The sequence below is a fragment of the Rhinatrema bivittatum genome, chromosome 1 (assembly GCF_901001135.1).
Source record: "Rhinatrema bivittatum chromosome 1, aRhiBiv1.1, whole genome shotgun sequence".
Taxonomy (NCBI): domain Eukaryota; kingdom Metazoa; phylum Chordata; class Amphibia; order Gymnophiona; family Rhinatrematidae; genus Rhinatrema; species Rhinatrema bivittatum.
In genome coordinates, this window is record NC_042615.1 from 731,732,474 (window position 1) to 731,747,798 (window position 15,325).

At 41.8% G+C, this 15,325-nt stretch overlaps 1 protein-coding gene across 3 annotated transcripts in view; it reads right to left on the reverse strand.

Annotated features, from left to right (window-relative positions):
• Positions 1-15,325, reverse strand: part of ITGA1 (integrin subunit alpha 1) — a 462,364-nt gene that overhangs the window by 262,023 nt on the left and 185,016 nt on the right. For all 3 annotated transcript variants that reach the window (XM_029577630.1, XM_029577622.1, XM_029577640.1), the window contains 3 exons: positions 13,965-14,092; positions 13,189-13,337; positions 3,161-3,311 (listed from right to left, as the gene is read on the reverse strand). In XM_029577630.1, coding sequence (XP_029433490.1) covers positions 3,161-3,311; positions 13,189-13,337; positions 13,965-14,092 — 428 coding nt within the window. The remainder of the gene's footprint in view (positions 1-3,160; positions 3,312-13,188; positions 13,338-13,964; positions 14,093-15,325) is intronic.

The window sequence follows — 15,325 nt, forward strand, 5'->3', positions numbered from 1 at the left end:
AGAGATGCCAAAATCGGGAGATGGGCCTACAGGGAATACATGAATTTGGGCTCACATATAAGTTCCAATAGTCAGAGAATGGATGTCCCGTGTGTTTTTGCAAGATAGGATTTGTACTGTCATTCATATGAGAATATAATTAATTCCAAACATTAAAGGATTCATTTACAACTACTTTATAGTAATCCTTTTCTATGCACTGTCTCTGTGAGCTCTGCGTATCATTATTAGGGATGAGCATTCATTAGAAACAAAATAGGAAATGAGATGTTTTCTATTTTGTTTCATTTTGTTTTCAAATCAAAATAATTAAATATCTGACAAATGTAATTGATTTTCACCTTTTGTTTTTGAAAAAGAAAAAAAAGATTTGCCCCTGAGGCAGGGTCCTGATGCCTGGACTTCACCCTAGGCGAAGGCCTCTGCCTAGGCCCAGGCCTGATTCAGAAGCCTGTCTTGAGGGCAAACCTCTGATGCCTGCACCCTGGTCTGGAGGTCCGATCCTGACATTGGAAACTCAGCCTAAAATTACATCATTCACAGAGGACATGCTAGAGTTATGTTCATTTAAACTGCTGTACATCAAAATTACTTCCTCCATTGAGGAAAAAGGAGCTAGAGTCAAGTTACTGTGACACACCTTAACTGGAGCACATCATTTCAAGAAGATGAGAAGAAAGAAGAGGATCACCACAGCCTGGTCTCCAGCCTTTGGGTCTGAACCTCAGCCTGTGAATGGGCCTAGGATATGGCTCTAGTGTAGGGATTGGCCTCTGTGCTGGGCCTGTCCCTGGGCTGACGATCTTGCATCAGGATCCAGCCTCTAGACTGGACCTCTGCACTGGGACCCAGCCTCCGAGCTGGGCCCTGATGTTGGGCCTAGGCCTAGTCCCCAGCATGTAAGGATAGTGGACCCTTATGCTGCAGTGTGGTTGATGCAACCTAGTAAACGGACTCACTAGGCAAATGCTAGCAACTGGCAAATGTGTCTTGGACTGGGACTAGACTGGAGCTTCACCTATACCAGCCCCGTTCCCCTCAGATTGAGCCTTTGGATTCCAGAAGCCAGCAGGACTTAGGCGAGAGTCCCACAGGGCATATAAAAAGTATGAGTCTGGGCAAGGCCAATGTCAGGACAGGTTGCAGTTAGACAATTACCAGAAGCAAGCCAGAGGTCAAGGCAGGCAGCAAACACAGCATAAGCAAGGTTCATAGCTGAGGTCAGGCAGCAGGCAAGAGGGTTATGCGGGTCCAAAGCAGAGGTCAGTGCTAGGCAGCAGGCAAGAAGGTAATCTGGATCTAAGGCAGAGGTTGGTACCGAATAGGCTAGAGATGGACCAGAATGAAAGAAAACCTAGGACAGAACAAGCTTCACTGGGTAAGACAAGCTGGGCAAGGTACTTAGGAATCAAAGCAGGATCAGAAAGCAAAGCCAAGACATCAGAACTGAATCTCTGGGCTAGGATCCGGTTTTGGACCTGGTCCTAGGCTAAATCTGAGGCCCAGCATCCGATCTAGGTCCTGACATCATTCCTAGGCCTAGGCATCAGGACTGTGATCTCCCATAGCTTAGGCCAATGCAAAGCCAAGGCTTCAGCCTGGGCCTAGGCCTCTTCTACGGAACCCCACCGGACCGGGAAAGTGGGGGTCATTGAGGATCCTGGTCCCAGTATTTTTCAGGTGGGCGAGTTGGGTGGTAGAGAAGCCTCGAGAAGTCCCATTAAATCCATTTCTAGGTTTTGTTTTTGTAAACTTACAAAAATGAAAAAGATTAATGAAATTCGTGGGAAAAAAATCCCAATTATGAAATTGAAAAACAAAAAATGTTTTTTCCAAGTACATACCTGTTCTTTATAGGCAAAACAGTATGGGGCGGATTTTAAAAGGCCCTCGTGCGCCGGTGCGCCTATTTTGCATAGGCCGCAGGCGCGCGTAAAGCCCCGGGATGCGCGTAAGTCCCAGGGCTTTCGAAAAGGGGAGGGAGGGGGCGTGTCCGGGGGCGTTCCCGAAAAGACGTGGTATTTCGGGGGCGTGCCCCGGCGTTTCGGGGGCGGGCCCGGGGCCGTGGTCGAGGCCTCCGAACCAGCCCCCGGGACCGGAGGACGGAGCGGGGCTGCCGGCGACGCATGCAAAGTTACGTAACTTTGCTGACAAAGGTAAGGGGGGGTCTAGATAGGGCCGGGGGGGGTTGGGTTAGGTAGGGGAAGGTGGGGGGAGGGCGGAGAAAAGTTCCCTCCGAGGCCGCTCCGAAATCGGAGCGGCCTCGGAGGGAACATGCAGCTCACGCTGTGCTCGGCGCGCACAGGTTGCACAAATGTGCACCCCCTTGCGCGAGCCGACCCCGGATTTTATAAGATACGTGCGTATCTTATAAAATCCAGCGTACATTTGTTCGCGCCTGGTGCGCGAACAAAAGTACGCGCTCGCGTATTTTTTAAAAATCTGCCCCTATGTATGTATTTGCAACTCAGTTTCTTTCAAGATGAGTTTCTCCTTGTGGCATAATCAGAATATTTCCGCATGTGATATTGTGAGCTGACATATTTACTCATGTTTTGTACCTCTGATGCAGATGGAGTTGTTATTGAAACACTGGGTTGGTGCTGGGTGGGTTGTTTGGCAAGAAGAAGACAACTACCATAGATATGATTTAATTTGTATTCATAAAATACCAAAAAGATAAGTTCCAAGATATTTCCAAGAGAAATATATTTGCCTGGACCAACTGACCATTGACCAATGATTATAAGAATGACTTTAGATACATGATATATATATATATGCAGTTGGCATTTTCTTCATGATGATCATTTGTATTACTTATTATTCATTATATTCAGACTTCTAGTGAGTGGAATACATTTTTTAATGTTCTAGGTTATCCTACTCTGAGACCCCTTTACTTACAAGATATTTTTAGTTATGCCTTTATTTCTTATATTGCTTTTTTTAAGTTTCTTTTTTGTCCTCCACTCCTATCTATAATGTGTATTTGTTATGCAATATGCTGTTTAGAATTTTTTTCCCTTTGTGCATGTAAAATTCATTGGTTTCCTATGCATCACTTCATATATATATTAGATATTAAGTGCCAATACAAATTACACTGAAAAAAAGGACACTCAAGTGACAAGAAGTTCGGCTTCGTTATGTTACTTACTGCGATAGAAAATCTTTGAATGTTATCATTTTCACATTCTTGAATAACTGATTTTAATCTGAAGTTGTCATGAGATTCTCCATCAGTTACAATAACCATAACTTTTTTCACACCTCTCCGTGCACCACGCTCCTCAGTAAAAGCTTCTTTTCTAAAATAGAAACAAAGCAGAAAATATAATAAATATACATTTGGTTTTTTTTATGTAGCATATCCATCTGGAATGTTTTGCAGATTGTGTAATCCTTAGTACATAATTGCAATGAACATTTATGTTCTTATTTTTCTAAGGTAAATTAAATAACACAAGAACATAAGAATTTCATGCTGGATCAGACCAAAGTCCATGGAGCACAACACTCTCTCTCTGACAGTGGCCAGACTGGGACACATGTATGGGTCAGATCCCCACTAGCTGATCTATTTTAGAAAAATAGAAAAAAACTGAAAAGTGCAGCTACAAAGGTTAAGAGTGTGCAAGAGGGGTGGACATTGTTAAAAAAAAAACAAACTTAGAAGCATAGTCCAAATATATTCCATGCAATAAGAAAGGTGGAAGGAAGGCCAAACAATTGCTGGCACTGTTAAAAGATGAGGTGAAAGAGGCTATTTTAGCCAAATGATTTTCCTTCAAAAAGTGGAAGAAGGATCCACCTGAAGAAAATATGAAAAAGCATAAGCATTGGCAAGTTAAATGTAAAACTGATAAGACAGGCTAAGAAAGAATTTGAAAAAAAGTTGACTAAAGAGGCAAAAACTCATAATCAAAACTTTTTAAAATATATCTGAAGTAGGAAGCCTGTGAGGGAATCGGTTGAACCGTTAGATTATCAAGGGTTTAAAGGGGCTCTTAGGGAAGTTAAGGCCATCATGGAAAGACTAAATGAATTCTTTGCTTTAGTGTTTACTAATGAGGATGTTGGGGAGACACCAATTATGGAAGCAGTTTTCAAGGGTGACAATTCAGATGAACTGAACAAATAACAGTGAACCTGGAAGATATAGAAGGCCAGATTGAAAAACTGAAGAGTAGAAAATCACCTGGACAAGATGGTAAACACCACAGGGTTCTGAAAGAACTCAAAAATGAAATTTCAGACCTATTACAAGTAATTTGTAATCTATCATTAAAATATCCATTGTACCTGAAGACTAAAAAGTGGCTAAAGTAATCCCAATATTTAAAAAGGGCTTGAAAAGTGATCTGGGAAACTAAAGATCAGTGAGCCTGTCTTCAGTGCTGGGAAAATCTTGGAAAATATTATAAAGACTAAAATCACAGAAAATATAGAAAGACATGGTTTAATGGGACACAGCCAGCATGGATTTACCCAAGGAAAGTCTTGCCTCACAAATCTGCTACATTTTTTTCAAAGGGGTGAATAAACATGTGGATAAAGGTGAACCGGTAGATGTGGTATATTTGGATTTTCAAAAGGCGTTTGATAAAGTCCCTCATGAGAAACCTTTAAGAAAACTAAAAAGTCATGTGATAGGAGATGATGTCCTCTAGTGGATTGCAGACTGTTTAAAAGATAGGAAAGAGAGATTAGGATTAAAAGGTCTGTTTTCATAGTGGAAAAAAAAACAGTGGAATGCCTCAGGGATTTGTACTTGGACCGGTGCTCTTTAACATATTTATAAATTATCTGGAAAGGAGAATGGCAAGTGAGGTGATCAAATTTGCATTTGACAGAAAATTATTCAGATTGTGATAAAATGTAGGAGGACTTTGTGAGACTAAAAGATTGGATGTAGATGAAATATTATGTGGGCAAGTGCAAGGTTTTGCATCTAGAGAAAAATAACCCATGATGTAGTTACATGATGTTAGGTCCATGTTAGGAATTACAACACAAGAAAAAGATCTGGGCATCATAGTGGATAATATTACATTGAAATTGTCAGCTCAGTGTGCTGTGACAGTCAAAAAACCAAATAGAATGTTAGGAATTATTAAGAGGTGAATGGCAAATAACATGGAGGATGTCATAATACCTCTGTATTGCTCCATGATGAGACCATATCTTGAATTTTATGTGCAATTCTAGTCATCACATCTCAAAAAAGATATTGTTGCACTGGAGAAACCGAAGGGTGACCAAAATTATAAAGGGCATGGAATGGCATCCCTATGAGGAAAGGCTAGAGCTGTTCAGCTTGGAGAAGAGATGGCTGAGGGGGGATATAATAGAGGTCTACTAAATCATGAAAGGACTTGAATGGGTACGTGTGAATCGGTTATTTCCTCTTTTGGATAACACAAGGACTAGAGGCCACTCCATGAAGTTAGCAAATAGCTCATTTAAAATAAATGGAAGAAAATTATTTTTCTTTCAACACACAATTAAGCTCTGGAATTCATTGCCAGAGGATGTGGTTTAGGTAGTTAGTGTAATTCGGTTTAAAAAAGTTTTGGACAAGTTCCTGGAGAAGTCCATAATCAATAGGAAATAGCCACTGCTTGCTGCTGGCATTAGTAGCATGGGATCTGTTTAATGTTTGGGTACTTGCCAAAACTTGTAACTTGGATTGACCACTGTTTGAAACAGGATACTGGGACTGATGGAGCCTTGGTCGGATCCAGTATGGCATCTCTTATATTCTTATTTTTCTTGTATCCCACTCCCATGGAGATAAGCATTGGTTTTCCCAAGTCTACCTACCTAATAACTGTTTATGGATTTTTCCATTAAGAACTTGTCCAATCCTCCTTTGAATATGTTAGTTGCCTTGATCAGGTCTTCCGGCAATGGATTTCACAGCTTGCTTGTGCACTGAATGAAAAAATACTTCCTATGATTTGTTTTAAATCTGCTGGTTGCTAGTTTCATGGCGTTTCCCCTAGTTCTAGTGTTGTTTGAAAGGGTAAATAACCATTCCCTATTTACCCATTTTATCCCATTCATGATTTTATACATTTCAATCAAATCCCCTTTCATTCATTTCTTTTCCAAGTTAAAGAGCTCTAATCTGTTTAACAGTTTTCCATAAGAGACCTTTTCAATCCCCTTTATTATTTTTGTCTTCCTTCTCTGAACCTTTTCTATGTCCGCTATGACTTTTTTGAGATGCAGCAACCAGAACTACACACAGTACTCAACGTGTGGATGTATCATGGATCTATGTAAAGACATTATGATATACTCAGGCTTGTTCTCTTTTCCTTTTCAAATAATTTCTAACATTCTATTTGTCTTTTTAACCGCCCCTGCACATGAGCTGAAGATTTCAAGGTATTGCCCACAAGGATTCCGAGATCCTTTTCCTGCTGGTGATTCCTAACACGAAACCCAGCACTGTGTACCTGTGATTGGTTCCCTTCATTCATTATTTTGCAATTGTCCACATTAAATTGCACCTGCCATTTAAAAGCCTGGTCTCCTAGTCTCACAAGGTCCTTCAGAATTTGCTGCTGTTTTTTTTTATAATCTGCAACTTTGGTCACTTCATTTATAAACAAGCTAATTCATTTATAAACAAGCTAATTAGCCCAGATTCTAGGAATCTCTCATGAGGGACTTGTTAAATGCCTTCTGAAAATCCAAACCAGGGAAATCAATGTTCAAACCCCACTGCCACTCCTTGTAACCTTGGGCAAATCACTTTACCCATTATTGCCTTAAGTATAAACTTAAAGTCAAATTTTAAAAGCGTAGCACATGCCAAAACCAGGAAATACATGCACCAAGTTGGGAAGTTCTATCCCTTGTCACAGGTGCTACCGGTGCCATTGGTTGGCCCCTGTCACATGGTAAGAGCACAAGATGGCTCCGGCAGTCCATTGCTCCTACCATGTGACAGGGGCCAACCAATGGCACCAGTAGCCCCTGTGACATAGTAAGGGCAAAGGCTATCAGCGCCATTTTGAATACCGGCAGTCAACGGCCCGAGTGCAGGGGATCACTCCAGGACCCCCGCTGGACCACCAGGGACTTTTGGCAAGTCTTGGGGGGAGGTCAGGAGGGTGGGGGTTTTATTCGTTCATGATACATTGCATTTGTGGGTGTTCGCCATAGGTTTCAGGACACCACGAATGCAACGAATAGGGACCTACACGTTGCGGATTGCGCATTCGTTCAAAATCTATTTTATAACATGCGCACATATACACGCATATTTTATATAATTGTTGTGTACCTGGGCATGGGCCAATGAATGTACACACATGTGCACCCACGCATCAGTTTAAAAGTTGCCATCCTAGATTATAAGCCCTTTGGGGATAGGGAAATGCCTACCGCACCTAAATGTAATCCACTCTGAAGTTTCAAAAAGGTAGAAAATAAATAAATAATAAATAATTATATCAACTGGCTCATCTTTGTCCAAGTGTTTATTTTCAACCTCAAAAAAAATCTGGTAAATTGGTAAGACAAGACTTACCTTTTCAAAACCCATGTTGATTCTTCCCCATGTCTGTGATTGTGGTCAGTAATTTGATTTTTAAGAACAGCTTCAACCATTTTCCCTAGTACCAACATCAGGCTCACTAGTCTATAGGTTCCCAGATCACCCCTGGAGCCCTTTTTAAACATTGGCATCATATTGGCTACCCTCCAGTCTTCTGGTACCATGGCTGTTTTCAATGATAGGTTGCAAATCAACAGAAACAGGTCTGTAATTTCATTTTGAGTTCCTGCAGAACTCTGAGATGAATATCATCTTGTCCTGGTGATTTGTTATTCTTTAGTCCGTCAATCTGAGTTGTTATATCCTCTAGCTTCACAGTGATTCCATCTAGTCATAATCCAGACATCCTTCTCAGTACAGACGGAGGCAAAGAATTCATGTAGTTTTTCTCTATTTCCTTGTCTTCCTTGACCACGCTTTTCACTCCTTGGTCATCTAGCAGCTCAGCTGTCTCTGTCACAGACCTTTTGCTTTGAATGTACTTGAAAAGGTTTTAGTTACTTATTTTTATTTCAATATAAATCTTCTTTTCTAATTCTCTCTTAGCCTGCTTAATTACTTTTTGACATCAGACTTGTCAGTGCTTATGTTCTTCGCTATTTTCCTCATTTGGGTCTGCTTTCCATTTTTGGAATGATGCCCTTTTGGCTTTAATTGCCTCTTTCATCTCACTATTAAATTGCATCAACTGGTTTTCCTTCAACCGTTTTTGATGCATGGAATAGATTTTATCTGAGCCTCAAGGATGATAACTTTAAACTGTCTATATATCACCTGCATGTTTTTAACCTTCTGGATTGCTCCAGTTTTTTCTAACAAATTTGCTCATTTTATCATAGTCTACCTTTTTATAGCCGTATGCTACTGCAGTAGTTTTCCTTAGTATCTGCCCTATAGGGATTATGTCAAATTTTATTACATTATGATCACTGTTGGATCCATTCTACGATTTAAGGCCATGCTTTTCAAGGGATTATGAATATATGCCTCAAAACAAGAGAGTTATCGTTGACTCATTTTTAATTAATATAGATATTTTAGAAAAAGTGAAGAAAAATCGCACCACATTATCAATACCTTGCTGACACTCATGCATACCAAAGTCAACTATGTTAATTCAGGGGACCTATGCACCAAAACTCATGCTAAAAAGCTTTTTGAGTATATGTCCTACAAATTTAGCATGCATGCCAATATACTACCTATCATCTTACGCACTAAATTTTAGCTCACTGCCACAAATATTTTTGCCGCAGAGTGATAACACAACATCAGCCTGAATACTAATTGAAAAGGTTTAATGTGCATATGATGAATTGAAGAATCCCTCATTCTAACTGTTCCAAAGTGATATCCCCTTGTGCTAACTGGCCCTATCATCCCCCCAGCAACAAATCAATTTTACATTCTGTCCTGAAGGCTCCACCATGCTACATCAAGACTCCCCTCCACTATTATCAAGTCCCTCCCATAATGAAACCCTAACTTTCCCATACACACATACACACACACACACACAGACCAACAGCCCCCTAAAGATTTGCCCCCCACCAACTCCCCACCATCCCGGTACTGTCTGACCCACATGACAGTGATGAAGTGTGACTATTTTGATGTCATTTGGCAGATGCAGTGGTGGGCTTTCCCATCCCTTCTGCGAAGGTGCCATTCAGGGTGGCAACCTTGTGGAAAAATAAATCAATATTCTGGAGAGGTGGGATGGGTTGGGGTCTAAGGGGGGGGGGGAGGGAACCCAATACTCTTGGCTTGTTGGGTGAGGCACCTTGCTGCATCAGGATGTTGGGGAAGAGGACTGCAATGCCTTTAGGTTGGGGGACACTTGATTGGTGGATAGAAAAGATAAAATCCACACGGTAACCCACCCTTCCACTCTGGGCCAGTTAGCAAGTGAAATTTCAAGAGTTGCTGGATATGCAAAAAAAATGTAAAATCTAGCCCAGGACAGGTGTTACATTTTAGTGGGCCACATAAGATTCTGGGTGGAGGAGAGCATTAGGGATGTTCTTTCATTTAAAATGAAAATTTTGTTTGTTTTTCCTTTGTTTTGTTTACAAAGCTCCCTCTATCCTATTGATTAAATCTGCCATGACATTTTTTTTTAAAGCTCCCCTGGGCATCCCATCATCCCACCGACCCCAAGCTTCTCTCTCACAACTTACCTTATTGCAGTGGGTCCAAAGGGGGCAGAAGCAACCGAGGCCACTCCTGCCTCACCAGTGCCATATTCTGAAAAGGCACTGACTGACCCAAGACCTCCCACCTGTAGGAGTCAACAGGTATTTTGCAATATGGCACTGACTACGCATGAGTGACTGAGAATTACGCCTTTTGGACCCATAGCTGTGGGATAAAATCGGAGGGGAAAGGGTCGGCAAGCATGGGAGGGCTTTTTGATAAACTTGCAGTGGATTTAGTTGCCGGTGGATAGCTCTGGTGGGTCAAGTTTTAGTGCACACTATTGGAAAATAGCATGTGATGATAAAAAACAAAGAAAGAAAAAATTTAAGGAAAGAAAAATGAAAAAAAAAAATGAATGAAGTGAAACAAAAATAGAATGAAACACATCCCCTTCCTTCTCCTCACTGCACACTCAAAGAGAACATATCATGCTATTTCTACATGCTCGCTAATAACTCATTAGCATAGGATTTTCCTTTCTTTAAATGTGAGTAGTTGCTAATGTTTGCAGATACCCTCTAAAGACATTGGGGACCCATTGAGTGTGCATGCTAGAGCATTATTGCAGAGCATGCTATTTTTTGCGCTTTCCAAATGGCTTTAATGTACATGCTAACCTTTAGTGCATAGGTCCCTATATCTTTAAATTAGAAGATATATAATACTGTATTTTGGACAATCATCACAGCATAGTCAGAAAAATAAACAAAAGAAAAGGGGATAAATATGAAAAATGGAAACATCATCCCAAATACACTTTTTATTTTTCTGACCAACAGGGACATTCATCAAATCGCATTATGGCATTAGCATGGGCTAGGGCCCTAACGCCTGCGATAACACCATAATGCATGCGATAAATATCGCATCGCAAAATGCATATGCAAATTTGAAAAATGTATTCAAGTGGGAAGGGTTTGGGCAGAGTAAACGAAAATGAGGGCTGTTTAACATTGCACGTGATAATGTAACACGTGCTATTGTAGGATTTAGCTACACTTTTATTCTTGGCATTTTGCCTGCAATAGCTGTGTGTTATAGCCGAAATGGGATTTATCACAAATCCTATTTCGGGAGGTGAGAGGGGAGGGGAGGAGAGAGAGAGAGCCTCTGTGGAGGGCCACTGATTTATGAACTTTTTATACCACTGTAAGAGGGGACATTATGAACTCGGGGTGAGGTTTGTTGTGTGAGTTGTGTTTGGGGGGCAGTTTAACAAGCACAGTCATACATACGAACACAGCACAGTTATCATCAGTGAAGATTTAATGTGATTTGGAGTGATGAAAGGTGAAAGGAGAGTAGATTTTTTACCATGTTTTCTCTCTACCTAGCTTGATTACAGCTAGGTAGATAGTGCATCAAGCTAGGTAGAGAGAACATGGTACAAATCTACTCTTCTTTCACCTTTCATCACTCCAAATCGCATTAAATCTTCACTAGTGTTGCGGTAACCAGCCGAGCCAGTCCAGGCCTCTCTCACGGCCCCCCAAGCCTCTGCCATCACCACCCTCCAGCGCGGCGGGGAGCCGATCCTGCTGCCACCGGCCTCTGCTGCTGCTAGGCGCATGTGCACAGATCGCAAATAGATTTAAAGGAGCTGCGGTGGAAAAAACCTCCCACGGCCCCAGATGTTGACATTTCTCTCAGGTCCTATTTAGGGCAGCTACTGCTGCCCCATCCTTGCCTCAGTAACAGGTCCCACTCTGCTCAGAGCTGCTGGTTGCTCCTGCTCCATGCCTTCCTACTCTTGGTCCTGTTCCTGCTCTGTGTGTTCCTGCTCCTGCTCCGTGTAGTCTTGTCCCTGTTCCGGTTCTTCGTTCCCTTGGCTTGCTCTTCTGGTTCTTGACTTGGCTCGTCCCTGGATTTTACATTGTCTACTGCCTGCCCTAAGTGTTTGCCTGCTCACCGTTTCTTCTGCTAGCTGCCTGCCCTGACCTCTGGCCCATCCCTGGATTCTCCTGCTTGCTGCCGGTTCTGATCTCTGGTATGTCCACCCTCGCTTCCGCCTTCTGTCTTCAGGATCGTCTTCATCCAGAGACCCTCTCCTAAGTCCTGCTGGCCCCAGCAACCAAGGGCTCAACCTGCAGGGAACGAGGGCTCTGTCATGCAGATCCCACGCCCTGCCTCCTTCATCCAGATCCCATGTGCCCTTTCATCCTGGAGGTTGACACATCTTCCATCACAGTCGGGGAAGTCCTGGGCCAGCTCACTGCTAAGGGAACTTTCCATCCCTGCTCCTACTTTTCCCATAAGTTCTCTCCTGCGAAGAGAGGTTATGCCATCGGGGATAAGGAGCTCCTGGCCAAAAAACTGGCTTTTGAGGAATGACAAGAGTGGTTGGAAAGTGTACAGCATACCATCACTGTCTATACCGACCACAAGAACTTGGAGCACCTTCACCATGCCCAGCATCTAAATGCCCGCCAAGCTCATTGGTACCTGTTTTTTACCCAATTTTGTGGTGAAGTACAGGCCAGCCGCCAAGAACATCAGGGCTGACGCCCTCTCCTGGTCTTTGGAGCTCTAAGATAACCCAGACCCTCCCGGTTACATCATTGAACCAGCATGTATCCTGTTGGCTGCCTCCCAAGCAGTCCTTCCAGGGAATACGGTGGTCCTCTGGCCTATCCCTGGATTCTCCTGCTCGCCACCGGCTCCAACCTCTGGTTCGTCTGACCTCGCTTCTGCCTTCTGTCTTCAGGATCTTCTTCATCTGGAGACCTGCTCCTAAGTCCTGCTGGCCCCGGCACCCAAGGGCTCAACTTGCGGGAAATGAGGGCTAGTATAGGTGAAGGTCCGGTTGGGTCTCTACCACCTGCTTCCACCTCCAGACGATGAGGACCTATTGCAGGCCTTCTATAGGTGGTACCAACTTCATCTCGGCCCAGGGGTCCACCTCTCCTCGTAACAACTGGTGGTAACTGGGCTGTTTGTATGTATTAAGGTGCATGTCCAATTGCCCCCCCCAGGACCCACCACACCCCACAAACCTCACCCCGAGTTACTAGTGCCCAATTTTACAGTGGTATAAATAGTTAACTATTTTATGAGTCTCTACAGAGACATTCTCTCTCTCTCTTTCTCTCTCTTTCAGCAGCAGCCTGTCCAGGTGGCCTTTTTTTTTTTTATCGCGGGCACTATTCTTGCACACAGAACATTCACTCACATATAGCAAATCCTCCACCTAACTTCCCAATAATTGACAAAGAAAAAGACTTTGTTGGAAGATATGAATCAGTCAATATTCTTGCATTTGTTTGCATGGATCTTTAAGCCCCTCAAAAATGTAAAATCAATTAATAAGCAAGTTGTATGCTAAAACCTGAAACAGAGTTATTAAATCTGCATTCGGATCTTGTTAACCGTGCTTTACTTAAGTCTTTTCTTGCAATGTCTGCATTCACACATCGTACCTTGCTTCATCTATTCCCAGGGCTGTCATAGTCTGACGTCCACCTCGCTGAACTATTTTCGTTGCTGCACTTAGCACTTCTTCAGTTGTTCCATACTTATTCAGGCTAAACTCATGGGTAACATTTTCTCCATACTGTACTATTCCAACCTAAAACACGGTGAAAGTAGAGAACACTCCAATAAAGAAGGACTTCCTTTCCTGATATGATTTCTAGTTAATTATAGAACTTGCAGAATCAGCTGCTAGTTAGATTCTATTACCATAGTATGATCTAAATAGTTACCATAATAGTGAACTTACCAGGTCCCTCATGTAGCCTGCCAAACAGATCCGGCTATATAAGTGCCTGTATTTCCACTAGATCTTCTAGTTATTTCAAAATACACATGCTCAATATGATTTCCCCCCTCCAGTTCCTGATGTTGCAGATGTCATTTCAGTGACTTTCCATATTGCAAGGGGGATACTGAGGTTCATACATGCTTGATGAAATTTCACAGTTAATGTACTGTATTCTGTAGCTCAAAGCACAGCAGATAAGATTTACTTCATTATAACTCATATGTATGTTATTTGCCTTTATTTTAGGCACTTGTTCAGGCCCTCTTCTGGCTCTCTGCAGCAAAAAGGGTGCCTCAAGTCATATGTTTATATGTGACAACCAATCCTAGGCAGTTTCTACTTTTTCACACAGACAAAAGACAATATCATATGCCAATATACAGGCATACTGCAATCTTGCAAACTGAGTACTATAAATTTGTATCATCATACCTGGGTTTGCTTTGGGCCTATATCCATTTTTTCCAGAAGGCTCTTTAGAAATTCAGTCACACTCTCCCACGGGTAAATACTGTTTGAGCCATCAAGCACAATGACAATATCCAGTTCTGTGCTGCACTCTATAACATTAATTGTAAGGTTATAGCTCATACATTTAAAAGCAGAATAAAAGCTTTGTTTCTGAAATCACTTTTAAATTAAGTTTAACACATGAATATGCTTAAGCAGGTTTTGTTAATTATAGGTATTGTTTGCAGTGGTCCCTTGTTATTTTCCAGTTTCCAATAAACCATACATCATGATAGAAGATCTCAGCAAGAACTATGAAGACAAAGTCAGCATACATGGAGCCAATCATAGACTGGCACAGCAACCAGCAGGATGCCACAGATAGCTGCTAGTTTTAAACTGCCACACCACAGGTATTACATCAAAGCTTACAGAGCAACAACATAAGACCCCCAAAATATTATACTTTATGGTGGAGACTTTATCCTAATCCTTAGCCATATTTCTTTTGTATTTACTCTGTATGTCTGTTTCCCCAGCAATGTGCCACAGAAACCTATAAAAGCGAGGCAGCAAATAGAGATGTAAGAAATATATAAACCGCTTGGAAATGTTGACAGGTGGTATATAAATCAAATCAAGTACAATTTCAATCTGAACCAAATGGATTTCAATTTAATTCAGTAAACAAATAAAAAAAAAGAAAAGCAGATTTACTCAATTTAAGGAAAAAATGTGTCATGTTTTTTTGCTGGTGATCTCAGGGAAACCCACATCATATCCACAGAAATCAGCTGAGCCATGAAAATCTGCAGTGGATTCCGTACAATTCCCCTTCCCCTGGTTGATTCTCACTGATGTGCTGCAATTTTTTTCCAACTCCCCCCCCCCCCTCTTTTCTTTAAAAAGGGTTTACGGACTACTAGCGTGTTCAACAAATTGGTTTCTGAGCATCTTTTAAAGACGTGCATATCCTTACAGGCTAATTGTGATCAGTTCTATTGAAGACAGTGGAGTCACAGGAAGTTGCCAGAAGAACTAAAGGATAAAATGAAATACTCTGGAAGACACAGTGATGTTAAGTTGCACATCCACTTAAAAACTCTATTTCCTAGGCATAACTGCAAAATGTTTTTTTTCTTAAGAATATTACTGTAAATGAAAACTGGAACTAGCTACTTTTAAAGGCTGTGATTTTAGAAATGGCATCTGTTTTCAATATCATTAATGTCCCAGGAGCTGAGCCCTCACTAAACAAGATAGGAGAGCCCCTCCTCCCCTATAAGGAACACCCGTGTAATGCACTTTGCAGTTTTCTTCTTAGACTTGATGGCATACTGTGA